The 16,566-nt window shown below is 56.0% G+C and overlaps 1 protein-coding gene across 6 annotated transcripts; it reads right to left on the reverse strand.

The window, feature by feature from the left end:
• Positions 1–1,177: 1,177 nt before the first annotated feature.
• LOC147059828 (protein phosphatase 3 catalytic subunit alpha) lies at positions 1,178–14,794 on the reverse strand. Of its 6 annotated transcripts, none has more exons than XM_085905451.1 (13): positions 14,361–14,788; positions 8,949–9,149; positions 7,410–7,534; positions 7,120–7,231; positions 6,902–7,047; positions 6,638–6,777; positions 6,430–6,507; positions 6,179–6,273; positions 5,974–6,099; positions 5,802–5,873; positions 4,988–5,072; positions 4,658–4,755; positions 1,178–1,385 (listed from the first exon to the last, which is right to left on the reverse strand). In XM_085905451.1, exons 1-13 carry the CDS (start codon positions 14,419–14,421, stop codon positions 1,195–1,197), a joined length of 1,530 nt encoding a protein of 509 aa, XP_085761577.1. In that variant the 5' UTR covers positions 14,422–14,788; the 3' UTR covers positions 1,178–1,194. The 6 variants fall into 6 exon arrangements, with proteins under 6 accessions (XP_085761577.1, XP_085761576.1, XP_085761575.1 ...); XM_085905450.1 differs by lacking the exon at positions 14,361–14,788 and adding an exon at positions 9,238–9,398; XM_085905454.1 differs by lacking the exon at positions 1,178–1,385 and adding an exon at positions 1,395–3,597 and having other exon boundaries at positions 14,361–14,789.
• Positions 14,795–16,566: the final 1,772 nt, after the last annotated feature.

A 16,566-nucleotide genomic window follows, 5' to 3' on the forward strand; every position in this document is an offset into this window, starting at 1 on the left:
AAGGCTTCATGTCGTGTAGTGAATTACTCGGGCACTTGAGCAGTTTCTTAAAAAAGATCAACGCAGCTTTGTTTAAAGTATTGAGCAGTATCAAACCTGTAACTGATATACAAAGCAGAGTTCCAAATAAAAATATTCATCATCATTCGAAGGACCAAATTTCTGTGGCACGTTTACAAAACAGAGTCAAAGTATTGTTTACAATTTGAAACTTGTCATATGACGCCTCGGGCTAATCATGCATTTTTCAGCTCCACGTAGTAACCACACACGGCTCACGAGAATTGTCAAACATGCGGAATTGGACCGTGCAAGCGCTCGGAGTCGCGCGATCGGCTCGCGTCGCAAAGACGCTTCCGGTACAAGGTCACGAGAGAGCAATGCGGCTCAAAGATTTCCATTTGCCACCTTCTTCTTCTAGAAAACATGCATAGGCAGACACTTGATTCTTTGTTTGTTTGGTTGGTTTACACAAGAGAAGCTTTTCTATCCTCACTTTGTTCGTAATACTTCAAAAGAGAAAATGAACATTGGTTCTCAGCGAGCCTTCATAAATCTAACCTTCCCTTCCAACAGAGACAAAGCAAATGCAAATTCCAGTTACCAAACTCCAGAAAGTAGGATGGACTTGTTTAGCCGTAATACAGAAGAAAGAAAAAATCAGGTCAAAGCACACACCGAAAAGAACCTGAGGTAAGCGTCATATATGTACACGACCGTAAAACTTTCCATTATTTGGCATTTCCGTAACATTCCGTTTAAGACTGCCTCATTCATTTCAGAGTTAGTTTAGAAGAGGAGCAACAACAACAACCAAAAAACAGAGGGGGGAGAAAAAAAAAAAACAATCAATAAATAGTTTGCTCTTACTTTGTACACCCTTACATCTTTAAAAACGCCATCTCCTCTTGTGTCCTTTTTAGTGCTGCGTTTGCTGTAAACGTACAATAGTGAGCGAGAAAGAAAAGGTGGAACGAACCATCGCCATGCATCTCGTGGCCGGCCGGCCGGCCGGCGTGCTTGCGTGCGTCCCGCTGCCGCCGGCAATCAGTGATCACATTTGACGAATAATTCCAAGGCATTTCCAAAGACTGGCGAGTGACAGGGCGGCGGCAGCACCCCCCTCCGCTCCCCCCCGCCCGGCGTGAGCTGCACACGCTTCCCTCCCTCCCTCCCGCCGCTGCCCGCCCTCAACTAGATAGCGCTGGCGCTTCCCTTGCCGTCCGTGCCGTTGCTCTCCGAGGACAGCGCCTTGTTAAGCGAGTTGAGGCTGGCGTCGGAGGGCAGCGCGTCCCGCCGCGGCGGCATCCTCTCGTTGATGCGGTCCAGGCCCTTGGCCTCCTCGAAGCTGGTGATCTTGTGCTGGGGCGAGAAGCCCTTGATTGCTGCCCGAAACGAGAAGATATTTCAATCCAAAAAATTCCATCAAATCAAAAAGCACCGTGGGGTCGCTGGAGACCTCCTGAGAGAGAAAGCCAAAGAAAACGGCAATATTGGCCGCTCAGAGTAGCGACGTCATCCCGTCGCACCGATTCTTTGATTGTTGTTTTTTTATGACGACGTTTGAGACGCCGGGGTACTCCGCGATGGCAAGAGGTGACGATTGGCGATCGATTGTAGATATTCTTGTACGGTGGGCCACAATATCAGATGGTGATATTACTTTGACCTCGTTTTACCTGCGACGCCATCGGTCTATGCCACCGAGAGGTACACGTGACTGACTTGATATATATATAAAAATCAAATAAAACATCGAGTGGGAACTGGAGCGGCCGGCGCCGATGATTATTGTTGTTGTTGTTTTATACTTGTCCTTGCTTTTTATTCTTGTTTTTACTTGCCATGTAGCACTTTGAGATTCCTCCGAATATAAAGTGCGTTCTAAATATAATTTATTATTATATTATTATTATTTGAGCGCGTTTCCTCGATCAACGACGGGGCTCGCGGGTGAATTGCTTTGACGGCTGCATTGGTCAATTTGTGGCACCGCCGTCTGGGGTTTTGCGGACGCCAGTCGGCCTGGGTCCTCCCGATTTTGTTGCCTACCGGCCGAGTTCGGGGCTCGTGATACCGCAACTTCCAGTTTGGCGTGTTTTCCTTTTGCGTCACTTCTGCAGCGTTTCACCTTGACAGGCACCCACCACACACACGGGAGAGCCACCCGGTCAACGTGCCGAAGGAAGGAAGGAAGGAAGGAAGGAAGGAAGGAAGGAAGGAAGGAAGGAAGGCAGGCAGGCGACGGACGAGAGGATTCGGAATTGCATCTGCGATCGCCGCGTGGGGATGAACGGGCCTTTAGCGAGCGTTTGGAGGATTTGGACCTTTCCAAAAAGGCGCCTGCTCGGAACCCGGCGACGTTTCACAGGGTGGAAAAAGAAAGACAAAAGGCAGGAAAGACAAGGAGTGGCGGAGCCCACTCACAGAGACGTTGACGTCCACAAAGCGCAACCACGCAGAGACGCTACACAGGGGGGCGCTTAGCTCGTCTGCTCGGAGCACGCAGCAATCGGGGCGTCGGCAGGGAGGAAAAACATCTCTTCCAAGGAGTGCAATTGCTCCCCAAAGATAGCTCCGTGGTTTGGGATGTAGCATCAAGCAGGAGTTGACTAGTGCGACCACGCCGATTTGCAATTTGGGCGGCAGAGCGCAAGTCCCAACCTGGTGTCAAGTCCATTTTGTCTCCTTTCTAGCTTTTGCTTCCCCATGGGAAGATGGCCACCAAAGCGCTCGGTAGGTAGCGAGCCAGTTTAATCAAGAGGGAGGGGCTGGCTCCCAAGCTTAATGGTAGAACGGCGGCGGCTGGCTGGCGGCTAGCCGCTGACTAGCTGGCCGGCTCGCACCCAACACCACGGAGAGGACGCTCCCTCTGGCGGCGGCTTGGGCTCCGAGCGCTTGCCCGTTGCTGCGTGGCTCCGGTCAGACGCGGGTTCTCGGCACACGTCACGCCACGCCACGCCAGAGACAAGAGGAAGCAGACGAGGCCTCCTCCGCTGGAAGCGAGCCTAAATAGCAGCTTGGCGAGCTGCTATTTAGTGCGCACTTGACGTCGTTCTCGCCCGTGTGGCCAAGCGGGGTGGTTGGCAGGAAATGCGCCACCGGCCTTTTGCCCAATGCGCTGGCGCTCACGCTCGGGCGCTTTCAAACTGTTTTTTGGGGGGAGGTCCAGACGTCGTCCACTGAGGGCCACAAAATGAAAACGTGAAGGCAGGTGCTCACTTCACTTTGTGTTTGAGAAACATCGGATGTGATCAAATCCACGCGGTCTTGCTCTGGATTCTTTTTGGAGCTGGATCCTCTCGCCGGCTTTGCTCTTTTTCCACGTCCCGCGCCACATACCGACCGACCGGGTGGCCCTCAGTGGCACTCGGACACGCCGCTGGAGCCAGCGTCAATCAAAGGTGCTCCCAAGCGGTTCCCCTTTTAGATCCGCGTGGCCACGCAGGGCTTCTTACGTCCCCCCGCCCGACTCTCACACAGATACCAGGACGCCTCAAGCCGAAGGAAAGCTCGCTCGCTCGCGCGCGCGCGCTGTGCAGAGCCACACAGGAGCTGGTGATTTACCTTCGTCAGCCTCAATAGCTTCGATAGTAGCTGAAGAGAAGAAGAGGGGGGTTGCAAAACCAGTAAGAGAGGTGAGCAAAGAGGAGGTCACGTTGTCAAGGAGCACCGCCGACGCCGAACCCACCGTGCTCGTTATCGACACATTGCCCGTCACGTTAGCACGGACGGACGGCCAAGATAGAGAAGGGGGACGAGGGGCCAAGTGAAGCGCAGGCCAAAATTTCATCTCTCACGCTCAGTGGGAAAAAAAAAAAGCACATAAAACAACCCTGGGGACCAATAAAGTATCCCTCCCTCCATCCATCTACTCAAAGCAAACTCAGCCAAAAACATTTCATACGGCCCTCAAAATCTTCACACAAACTTGGGCTGAGCGTGTGAGAGTGTTTTTTTTTTTTGCGAGTAAATGTTCTTTTTGGCCACACGATGGAGGGAGCGGCGCAAAAGGGGGAGGTGGCGGGCAGGCCAAGTTTGGATGATGAGCAAAAAGGTTTGAGAAGCCCCGCTTGAAACACCATTTGGGATGTCGTTTCTTACACGAGCGTTTTGACGAGTCAGATCCGCGGGATCTCGGCTCGGATTCGCGGCCTCCCCTTTTATTGGCCGCCGCTCGTCAGATCCGCGGGATCTCGGCTCGGATTCGCGGCCTCCCCTTTTATTGGCCGCCGCTCGTCAGATCCGCGGCATCTCGGCTCGGATTCGCGGCCTCCCCTTTTATTGGCCGCCGCTCGTCAGATCCGCTCCCGTGCGTCGCTGCTGAGATCCAAACGACCACTCAACTGCAAATTGCCGGAGCTGCTTGGAATTCAACACCAGATGGTGAGCGGGACGACTAAAACGGCTCTCACAAAATGAGGCGGGTAGGTCGGGCGGTCGCATGCGTGCGTTTAGCCGAATACAAATCTACCTGCGGCTTCTAGGGAGAGAGGAAAATAGAAAGAAGAAAGCTAACTTTTTCTTCCCATCAGAGACGCAGACACGGCTTGGGCAGGAGCCGTGCAGGGCGCCCCCCGGTGGCGGGCGAGCAGAAGTGCAAGGGAGACTTTTTCTTCCCCTCTTAGCCGCCGCACACGCGGTCGGCTGGGCTTACCGTTCTGCAGCTTCTCCTTGCCGCCAGACAGCACGCCGCTGGGGAGCATGCCCGTCGGGGTGAGGCCCTTCAGCGTCAGCACGCTCTCGCTCTCCTCCCTGATGTGCAAACAAAGGTGCCGGCGTGACCAAACAAAAGCGGCGGCGGCGTCGTCTTGCTGAACGCTAGCGCCGAGTAATGTAGGATTTGTTTTCTTTTGGACCCAATACTGCCCGCCGTCGCCTTTCATTTTGCCAAGGCGCTCTCGTTCGAAATGCCGTCGGGTGTATTTTAGCGTGCGGGGCAGGTTTGGGTCGGCCGTCCGAGCGCATCCCGTCCTCTTGTCGGTACCTGAGCACGGAGAAGACCCGGGCCATCTTCCCAATGGCGCGGATCTTGTTACGGATGACTTCCTTGCGTGCAGAAGCCGTGGCACCTGCGGGGCACAAACCATCACAAACCATCAGCCGCCGCCAGATTGAGCCGCACGTGTGCGTGCGTGCGTGCGTGCGTGTCGCAGGCGCACGTGCCGCCGCATCGCCATTGGCGAGACCCGACACGCTCGTCAAGCATCACGCGTACGGCGACGCCCCGACCTCCCGACTCGTCTCCGTATCAAAGAAAGAAAGGGAAAGGAGCGCACGGTCGGCGAGCCGTCGCCGTCGCCGTAGCCGGCCGGGGCGCCGTCGCCGCCGCACAGAAACCTTTGCTGACACGACGAGCAGCCTCGGTCGCAGGTCAGCGAGCATCTGGCAAAGCCGCTGCGCCAGCGAGCGAGCGAGCGCGCACGCCGCCACCGCGGTGCCTCGCGTTTGTTTGTACCTGTTTTGGGGGCATATATTAGCTGTCCTTCTCATCAAAGACCCCCAGAAGAGGACAGAAGAAAAAGGGGATAGACAAGTCAGTGGATGGCTGCGGCATGAAAGTGGAGGCAGTGGAGGAAGAGGTGGGGAGGGGAGGGGGCGCAAAGAGAACACCACAAGCGTAAAGAAAAAAAAAATGAAGTCTGGAAAACAGAGAAAACAAATTAGATGAAGTCAAAACAAAGAGGAAATGAAGATGTGAAGGAAACCTCGGGGTTGCGTCACGAAATGTGGGAAGCTTTCGAAGAGCATGTCAAGAATGAGAAGAAAGAAACGTCCAGAGCACAATAAGAGCTCCTTACCGTCCAGGTCCTCGTCGGTGGTCAGCTCGTCGTTGGAGCAGATGCTCAAGACGTTCACCAGCATCTCGGTCACTGCGGAAGGAGCAGATGAAGAACTCTGGCAACCCGATGGAGGAAGCGAGCGAGCGAGCGAGCGAGCGAGCGAGCGGCTGGGAAAGCTGGGCCGACCGACCCTTCTCGCCGACGAAGGGCAGCGACCAGGTGAAGACGTCCATGAAGTTGGGCAGCCAGTAGGGGTGGGGCGAGCAGTTGAACTGGCGGATGTTCATCACGTTGTTTTCGTACTTCAGCACGGCCGCTGCGAAAACGCAAACCAAAAACAGGGATCAAATGCAAACCAGCGACACCGGTCCGTCCTCCCGCTGTCGCCGCCTCACCTTTGTTGTTGTAGACGTCAAGGTAGTTGGGTGCAGAGAAGATGGTGATGAGGGACGGGAAGCCGGTGGTCTGACTCTTTCGGTACATGCGGTACCTGGCGAGCGCACGGGCAGCAAGGTGAGCGCGGCTGGTTCGCTGGCGGCTGGTTCGCTGGCGGCTGGCTCGCTGGTGGCTGGCTCGCTGGCGGCTGGCGGCTGGCTCGCTGGCTCCAGCCCCCCCCCCCCACGCGACCCCCTTGGTCGCAACTCACCCGGCATCCTGCGCTTCGTGGGCCCGGATGATGGATAATAAATTGTTGTGGTGGAGGAAGTCGCAAACGGCCGGGTAGCTGCAGCGGCCGGCAGGGACAAGGGAGAGGAGAGAAACGCCTTTGACCCAGGCTCGCTAATCCAGCTGAGGCCGCCGATTTTGGCGCCACGGTCAGCATCGAGCGCGGCGGCGGCGGCGGCACCACCCACCTGTAGAAGTAGGAGCAGCCTCGCACCGTGTTGTGCGTGAAATGCTCCTGGCTCTTCTCGTTACCAAAGTCCTCCAGGGGGTCGGACCAGAGCAGGTCGCACATGGGGCCGTAGGCCGGAGGCTCTTTGAATCTGTCCACCTGCGAAGAGCACATTGAAAGCACGAGCCAGACGTTTGTCCTCCATCGCTGGCCACTTGCGGCGCAATTGCAACGACGACAAAAAACAAAAACAAAAAACTCCCTGCCCGCCGGGGCCACCTACTTTCCTGATGTCGTCCAGATTTGTGATCTCTGGAGAAAGTCCTCCGTGTACGCACAAGAACTGCTGGTTCATAAGCGCCGCCAGGGGAAGGCAGTCAAAGGCGTCCATGCAGGCGTCGTACACCCTCTCGGAATACTTGATCCGGCCTGCGTGCGGGGGAGGCGGGTCAAACCAGCAAGCATTGGCGGCGGCGGCGACGGCGGCAGAGGAGGACTTACATTCCTGCTTAAAGGTGAAATACTCGGTCAAATGCCGACATTCGTGGTTCCCGCGCAGCAAAAACAGGGTTTTGGGGTAGAGGAGCTTCAAGGCCCACAAGTACAGCACGCACTGCCACCACAAGAGCGAGCGAACGCTGCGGTCAAAACGCAAAGCCAGAAAGCCGGCCGGCCGGCGCCACCGGCCAGCCAGCCGCCGCCACCGGCCAGCCAGCCGGCGCCACCGGCCCGCTCTGTTCCGTCGCCACCGGCCCGCTCCGTTCCGTCGCCTCTTGCGCTCGGGCACTCACTTCGATACTGAAGTAGCCTCTGTCCACGTAGTCGCCCAGGAAAAGGTAGCGCGTGGATGCCGGGGAGCCTCCCACTTCAAACAGCTTCATCAGGTCAAAGAACTGGCCGTGGATGTCGCCGCACACTGAAAGCGGAAACAACAGCCGCGTGATCTTCTTGTCAGCTTTTTACTACACTGACGCCACCCACCGAGTTTCAACGTGGCTCAACTTTTGGCGTCAACTCCAAAAAGATTAAAAAATAAAACATAGCCGGTCGATCGCCACCGCTCCGTCTGGTTCACATGGTGGCGCCAGACTCCTGAGCGGGCTCCGCAAGAGGATGCCGCCGCCGCAATGTAGCCTTTCAGCAATTCAGACAAAGCCCGAGAGGCTATCAAATGGGGGGGGGGGTACACACCGCCAGAAACAATGTGTCTATCGCTCGGCTTCAGTCCGCCCACCCGTGCGCGCGAGAAGCACAAGAACAGGTGGGAGTAAATTAACCGCGGCGAGGAACCATTTGTTCTGACCGCAGCCCGCAAGCGAGCGTCCCGAGAAGTGCGGCGGCTAGCGAGCGAGCGGGCGGGCGGGCGAGTGGGCGGCCGTTACACAATGAAGCTTCAGAACCCACACGGGGCGCTCCGAGCGGCAGAGGCCTGGCCCGCATCGGGCTTCGATGGAGCCACAACGGGTGCCCTGGACAACTGCAATGCGTGCGCTTCAGAGAGCAAAGGTGGACTGGAAATGGCACACACGCCATTAAACCACAAACAATACGTGCCTCAGCACCTACTTTCGGCGTGTGAGAGCAAGAATGGAGGAATTGTCATACAAGTCCTTGCGTACGCATCTGGCTTCATTTTAGCCTCAGCCGCAGGCGCCTGAAAGGTTCGGCGGGCTGAGGGAAAACACAGCGAGCGAGATAGCCGAGCGGCCCAGAGTAAGCGAGGTGGGGTGGGGTGGGGAGGGCCGTCGTTTCAATCGCGCGACTCAACGATGGCCGGTTGCCATAGATCCTGCGTCGGATTTGAAAGGCATCAAAGAAGCCTCATTGGCAAGTCTAAGGGAGGGAGGGAGGGAAGAGAGAAGGAAGGAAGGCAGGAAGGCAGGAAGGAAAGAAGGATGGAAGGAACGAAGGAAGGCAGGAAGGCAGGAAGGAAAAAGGAAGGAAGGCTGGAAGGATGGAAGGAACGAAAGGAAAGAAAGAAGGAGGGAAAAAACACTTGACCAAGAAAACAGGCAAGCAGTCAGTGATGGGCATTTTAGGGGCGTCATTTTGTGGCTTGCCTCCCATTTTGGAACACAAACTATGACGCTGACATTTCCACTGTACATGGCACCTGAGGACCAGGCTGGACTCTTTTGCAAGTATTGAGCGGCTGGCTCGCTCCTCCAAACCCAAAGCGGCCTTGGAAGGCTTAAAAGCAGGTGGGAGGAGCAGCGGGCGGCGGGGATAAAAAAAAAACAAAAAAAAAACAAACAAACAACGACAGACGCTCTGGGCTGGAGCGGAATCCGGACAACTTTGAATTGAAATCCAAGAAAGTGGCGGGCGACCTGTCACCGGGGCCTCGATGTCCAGCAGGTTCTTCTCGGCGCGCAGGATGGCGGCGCCCTCCCTGATGAGCCTTAGCGCCACCGCCTCCTCCACGCGTCCCTCCTTGGTCAGGTGGCCTTTCAGCACGTCCACTCTGGGCTTGCCCTCGCCGTCAAACACCTCTTTGGCCGTCAGTCGATGACTGGGCGGGAACGGAACGGCTGCGGAGATCAAGGCAAACTGGGTCAAAAAGGTGCCTCTTCATTTGGAAAGCTGCGCATGCTAGCGCGAGCCAGCGCGTACGCTAACCTCCATCCTGGCCAGAGGTGAGGCCAGCGGTAAGCAGACCTGCACTCTGGCGCCCCCTTGCCAAGCGGAGCCCTATTTGTCGTGCCAGTGGCCTCCTTTTCAAATTCATTCAGCAGCAGCGGCAGCCACGGAAACTTGATATTCTTCCCGGAGCAAAATGAATTCCTCCCAACCATCCCTCCCTCCCTCCCACCCTCCCTAGCATGCATGCAGGCAGGCAGGCAGGCCACTCTGGCACGATTCCGTTTTGGCTCACTTTGTTTGTGAACGCGCTTCTGTCTCAAAATCAGCAGTCTCGGCCGTTTCATCCCGCGTTTGCGTTCACCGTGTTCATCGAGCGGAATCCAACCGTTTCCTGCCGCGCGCGGACGAGTGTGAACACCATGTTACGTTCTTCCAAATTCAACGGAGGCCCGTCCGTAGGACAGAGTGCTCCAGCTACAAACAGATTGTCAAGAAAATTCCGGCGGCGGCGGCTCAGAACTAACAACAGGCTGGCCTCTGCCTCCGGAAGTTCTTGACACTCAACGCGCATGCCTTTTTCTGCGGAACAAATTCAAGAGCTCGGTGACCCCAAGTCAATGTCGTCATCATCATCATCACTGGCGTCGGTGACTCATCTCATCAGAGCGTTCACGGGCTAAGCGTCGGTGACCATGAAAAGCTGCCGAGCTGAGCCGAGCTGAGCTGAAAGCCAATAAAGTACGTTGCCAGGGAAACAGCCGCGGAGAGTCAAAGTCTTCATTTTTGACGCACCGCGGTCGAGCCAGGCCTAAAACACGGCAAACAAACGGGTGGACGTGGAGGCGGGCCGGGAGGGGGCCTCTTGCGCACCGGCGACACTCGCATCCCTGGCCGTTTGCTCCACGCATTACAAGCGAGCGATCAGGAATCCCCCTCCCCCCTAATCGATGGGGGGGGGGGCTGATCCAGGGAAGTCCCTGCAGTGGGTGGCAGCGGGTCAATGACACAGTCAGATGGACCCCCCTCCCTGGGCCGGATCAATGAAAGGACGAGGGAATGCCCCAAATCTCCCTTGTTTCAAATGCTCCATCCATTTTTTGGGCTAAAAGAGACAAACAGCGTGTTTTTAGCCACAATCAATGGACGCTAGCCTCGTTTGAAAGCACCCACCGCTGACCGTCAAAGCAGTCCAGCTCGCTGTCCATAGTCACACTTGGCTGCACAATTGCGCCATTGTGGTCTTCCACGTTGACGTGCAAACGCTCGCCCCGCTCGCCAACCGTGACACGGCTCTCGGATCGGCAGCTTTGGAGCCTTTCTGAAGACGTTCCCGCCGCCGCTGCCTCCACAATGCCGTGACACGGGATTAGCTTTCATTAGCGGCGCAGCTTGGGAGGGAGGGAGGGAGGGAGCGCTGAGTGAAAAGCGGCTGGACTGCACCCCCCCCCTCCCCTTTCCGTCAAAGCCGTTCTCAGGACAAACAAGGAGGGGGTCCCGCACCCATCCAGTGATTCGGACCAATGTTCAAGAGCACGTTTCAAACAAAATCCTTGGCCACGTAACGTGCACCGAGGGCAACCGGCCGGGGCTTCAAGGTGGCCCGCCGCCGTTAAGATGGCCGGAAGCCGCAGCCAAAGAAAAAGAGCATGCGAGTGGCACGGGTCCATTTGCGGGAGGGAACGCATCGGCGCAATATGGTGGCTTGTGAAGACAAAAAGCTGTCGCTCCATCTGTGCCATGCCACCACAAACAATGAAAGGCCAAGAGAAACCAGGGAAGGATTTCTAGCCATGTTTGTACAAAACCAGGCTTTTGCACCTGCAGGAGGGGGGGGGGGGGGGGGGGGGCATGCCAGCGCCATGCCAGTTGGCTGCCTGCCGCACACTTCTCTTGGCCAACCGGGGACACGGCGCGCTGGGGTCCGATTTCTCCTCACAAAGCCTCCGCCGTCGGAAGGTTCTGAGGTCAAAGCGCACCAGCACCTGCCAATGCGTGCCCAATTTCACCTGAAGGCTTTCGAGCGTAGGAAGGAAGGAAGGAAGGAAGGAAGGAAGGAAGGAAGGAAGGAAGGAAGGAAGGAAGGAAGGAAGGAAGGAAGGAAGGAAGGAAGGAAGGAAGGAAGGAAGGAAGGAAGGAAGGAAGGAAGGAAGGAAGGAAGGAAAGAAGAAAGGAGAGAAGGAAGGAAAGAGAGAAGGAAAGAAGGAAAGAAAGAAAGAGCTAGTCTCCAAACATCAGCCCCAAGAAGCGAAGGCTGTTTGATTGAAATGCTCAGTGCAGTTGACTTTGCTTTTTGGCACAGCCACTGCGCTTTTTGACAGGTGGCCAGGCCAGGCCAGGCCAGGCCAGGCGAGGGGACGGGACCGCCGCCTCCTGCCGCTCGCCACCGTGAGCAAAGGCCGGAAGGGGGCCTCATCCGCTCGCTCTACCGCAACATCCTCACTAGATTTCATCAGAAGCATCGCCCATCCATCCGTACGTAGTTCAGGCTGGTCTCAATTGGCCGCATTCTTTGCTTCATGGCTGCCAGATAGCAAATATTCAAAAAGGGCTGGCTGGCTGGCTGGCTGGCTGGCTGGCTGGCTGGCTGGCTGGCTGGCTGGCTGGCTGGCTGGCTAGCGAAAAGTGCAACCTTATGGAAATACCTCCAAAGCGCCATTAGCAGATTAAGACAAACAAAAAAACAACAAAAAAAGGCAAACCTGCGATGGAATGCGGCGGCGCTACAGCCCGGCCAGGGCAAACACAGACACAAATCCCAGCAAAGGCTTCCTTGGTGACATTCCTCCACACCACTGCCAGGGCAAACAACGACACAAATCCCAGCAAAGGCTTCCCTGGTGACATTCCTCCACACCACTGCCAGGGCAAACACCGACACAAATCCCAGCAAAGGCTTCCCTGGTGACATTCCTCCACACCACTGCACAAGAGCGTGAACAGCCATTGCTCTCACGTACAATCCAGGTGTAGGCTTATGGCGAGAAGGTTAACGTCAGAGGGGCGCGCCTGCTTCCTCCTCCGTGTGCTCTGTTCCTATTTCAGCTGTTGGAGCTCAGAAGATGAAGCTTTCTCCCTCCAGCCTCCAGAAGAAGGAACGCCGGCCGACACACTGACCCGGTTCCATGACGGGAAAGGCTCTGCCCGCTGGCGAGGATGCTCCGCTGCTTTGTGCTTCAAGGAGCGCTTTCTCCTTCTTGCCGGCAATTTCCGCCGAGCCGTCCGTGGCTTTTGGCTGGCCAAGCGGGCCTCGGTTCCACCGGGTCCATTCCTAACCACGTGGAAGACCAAAACCAATAAAAATGGGAAGGGGCGGTCTCTCTCTGCGAGATGGCGCAGACAAGGTGACAATTTGCTAGCAATTTTAAAGTGGAACGTTTCAGCGCAAAGGCGTGGCCCAAGCGCTTGCCTTTCCCCTGACCCGCCGCCATTGCGAAATCTCCAACCAGTCAACTAACGGGAAGGGAAAGGAGCAAGAAAGCGACGGGTGACGCACCGAGCCGCTTCTTGCGACAGTCTCGGTCGGCCAGAGAAACTTTGTCTCAAAGCGGCCTCTGCTCGCAACAAAGTCTGACTAGAACCCAGCCAGGAACATTTTCCTTTCTCTCTAGAGGAGAGAGAAGATGCCTCCCTCCAAGAGAGCTCGCTAATATGGATTGGCGGAAGGCAGGAATGCCGGCCAGAGCAGTGTTTCCCATGCCGCGCCCGCCCGCCCGCCCGCCCGCCGCGGAAATTGGATTACGGGGCGCATTATGAACAGGATAACGGCCCGCTCAGCCACTTGCTAATCACACGGGACTAATCTGAGAATCTCGACAGTTATGAGCGTGCGGATCAGCCGCCCCCCGTGGATAGCCATGACGCTCTGACAGCCGCCCCCGTGGATAGCCACGACGCTCTGACAGCCGCGCGCGGTGCGTTTGAGGACCGAGGGAAACCCCGGCGTGCGGCTTGACGGGAGAACCTGGATGTACCAATCGTCGCTCTTTCACCGCGATAACCACTCAGCCCCGCCCCGTCACGTTGGGGACGGTCCAACGTGACTTTGGTCCCAATACTTAGGGAACGAGTCTAAGAGTCAAAAGCCAGATTGAGTCTTTTGCATTTTAATCATAATTTTGTTGATTCTTTGCACGGTCTAACAACGTCATTTTCATCTCCATATTTATAAATAATATTCCCAATGAAAAGGTTTTGTGCCTCGGATGAAAAAAGGTCGCAAAACAATGCATTGGCCTGCCTGTCTGTCTATTGCCGTTTCCATTGTTTCACATGTTATTCTCCATGGCTGTCTACTTTGACAAAAATTCTAATATTTGGGAAATAGAATTCTTCACTATGTTCTCAACTGCCAGTTGTTGCTGTCAAACCAGCGGCACCCGGCACAGATCGGAGCGAAGTGCGGCACGTCACGTCACACTACGTGTGTGACGAAAAAAAAAAAGGCAGAAATGTGTGTGTGTGTGTGTGTGTGTGTGTGTGTGTGTGTGTGCGTGTTTGGGGGGGGGTAATCCTTGCCAGTTGCCATCATGAGAGGAAAGCTCGCATGCAACTGCCTGCGTTTGCGTTGCTTCTTTCCGCACACAAACGGATTGTGATCTTTATAGCGTTCTGCTAGAATGCAAAAGTGGATTCTGAAACGCGGGCAGGAATACTGTAGGAGAAAAACAAGAAAAGAAAAGAAGGAAAAGAAAGAAAAGCAAGCGACGGGAGGGCGAGTGAGGAAAGCCTCGATGGTCAGCGGTGCAAGCAAGTAAAAATGAGCTTGCAGCTCGCCCTTGCGATGCTTGTTCACAGTGTATCTGTCATGCGCTGCCACGGTGTCCGGCCCAAAGGGCGAAACGGTACAAAATGTGGCTCGTCGGGAGCCCGATTGGCTCGGGGTGAGTGACTCTCACTTCCTCGTACGGCGCCGCTGTCGGCGAACACCCTTTTTGCTTTTCAGCCTAGCCTAGCCTGCCTGCCAAGCGAGCAGCCAGCCAGCCTGCTAACCAAGCAGCCCGCCAGCTAGCCAGCCAGCCAGCCAGCTAACCATCTCTCTCGCCCGCCCGCCAGCCCGTTCGCCAGCCAGCCAGCCCGCCAGCCATCTCGACCGTGAATCCGTCTCGCGGGTGGGGTGGGGGAGGAGGAAAAATGTCAGCGCAAAATGGTAGCGTACTCACATTTCACCGCCCTGTCCGTCGTCGATAACTTGGGCTCGTCATTCGGCTTGCTTTCGGACATTTCCAGTGCGAACGAATAATGAGCTGGGGCAGAAGAAAGTAGGCGCAAAACGCTTGGCTGGCTGGCCGCTCTCGCCGGACAAGTCTCTTGCTGCTGCCGCCTGGCTCCAGCCGAGGAAGGAAAGACAGCGAAAGACGGGGGCTCCCGTCAGCGGCCAAAAATACAGCGACGTTTGCAGGTTTTCGATTTCACTGCTCCGGCCGGCTGCGAGCTCGGATTTACTCTTACTCCGCGCACAGTCGCCTCAACGCAGCGCGGAGAGGGCAGAGAGCGAGAGCCAGAGCCAGAGCCAGAGCCAGAGCCAAAGCCAAAGCCAGAGCCAGAGCCAGAGCGAGAGCGAGAGCCAGAGCGCACGCAATAAACTGCTGGTTCCTTGAGCCCGCCCAGCCGCAACACTCAACGCTCCTATTGGTCCGGCGCACACAAGGCCGCGCCTCCATCTCCCTTTGACACAAGAGAAGACGAACGATACTTGATGATCCCCTGCGGGCAAATTCTGCTTGCTTGCTTGCTTGCAAAGTTCAATAAGAATCTGTTATGTAAAGCCAACTATTGAGAGTGCCCAACAACGGCGTATTACTTGAAGTTGGCTTTGTATTTTTGGGAAGATACGCTGTAGGAAAATGGAATCAAATTTGATGCATCCATGACATCATTGATCTCGCTAAAGTGGTCCCTGACCTTTGTTCATTCATGTTTTCACCCACTTTAATTGAAACCACACCACAAATGCTTCAAGGGAATCCTGTTCCAGCAGTAAAAGGACAATCATTTGTCCAGGGCCGCGGGGGAGCGCCGGAGCCTACGCCGAGCGCCATCGGACAAATGTCCGACCGCACGCTGAAGTAGAAGACGCCGTGACGTGACCAAAGTGCCATTCGTTCGCTTTCAAATTTGCCGGCTCATTGGTCGGAGCGAGTGACGCGAGAGGGAGGGAGGCTACCGGCTCGATCCGCACTTGTGAAATCTCCAATTGATACTCGGAACCAGACGTTGCTTGCTCTTTCATTTGATGACACGCTCTTGATATTTTCTCCTAAAATGTCTTTGTAACGTGCAAACGAGTCCCTTGTATGGTGACGGACGGGTGCACTTTGGCTCAGCGGGTCAATGGAGCCTTGGAGTGTCCGGGGGGGTCGGGTCGGGCCGGGCCGGGGCCGCCCCCTCCGAAGCTTTGCTTGAGATTGATCGGCTGCAAGACTTGGAAAGGCGGCCTCTAATTCAATCTGCCGAGTTGATGTGCAGCCCTAGGAAATGAAGAGAGCAGAGCGCAGTTCCAGTGGCCGGCCGGAGGCACAAATGCCGGGCAATCCTTTGGGGCCGTTTGATGCCCGTCCGTCCGGTCGTCCGTCCGTCCGTCCGTCCGTCCGTCCATCCTCACACAGCTGCAATGCTTTCTTGCCACGCCCGTTAATTCCTGGCTCATTGTGCTTGATTGATGGCTTCATCAGCTTCTGCCATTGAAGTGGGCAAAAAAGGGCACCGCCACGAGTCGTGCCTCCGAGCGAGCGAGCGCTCTTTCATTCAGGCTTGCCAAACATTGTAGCTCAGATCGGTTCTTTTGTTCTTCTTTTCTTCCCTCTCTCAAGTTTGCGGCCAGTGCGCTCGGGTCATGTGAGGTGCCGAGGGCTTGCTGTTGGCGCAGGCCGACTCTCTCTCTCTCTCTCTCTCTCTCTTTCATCAAGTGGCCTGGAAAGCAAGAAGAGCGCCCTCTCATCGTCTTTCCACGAGAGCGAGATGCCGGCCACTTTTCCGCCGTTCACGCATTGAGGATGCCGTCGTCCGTCATGCCACTCTCGGCTGTGGAGTTTTGTTTTCTTTGAGTCCAATCCGAGCAAACGTATTTATCTGGCCTAACGACCGGAACCAGAGTGCAAACGGAGCAGGCAGGCCTTGATCACTCGGACAAGGACCGATTTTTGGAGCGACGGCGGTCGACTGCCCCGCTAACGTGGGCGGGGTCGTTCTTTCCGCAGGTTCCCCAACCGATGAAGCCATCCGCTACGCCCCCCCCCCCCTCGTCCAGCCTCCAATTCATCAAGGCAGCGCTTCGGGTCGTCAATAAGGGCGAGACGGATGGCTCCCCTGCTTCGCGCGCCGGCTGAATCACTCTCAGAACGTGCGTCACGTCCAGCGGTGACCGGT

This window comes from Syngnathus leptorhynchus, chromosome 2, assembly GCF_054491065.1.
Source record: "Syngnathus leptorhynchus isolate UIUO chromosome 2, UIUO_Slep, whole genome shotgun sequence".
NCBI classification, from domain to species: domain Eukaryota; kingdom Metazoa; phylum Chordata; class Actinopteri; order Syngnathiformes; family Syngnathidae; genus Syngnathus; species Syngnathus leptorhynchus.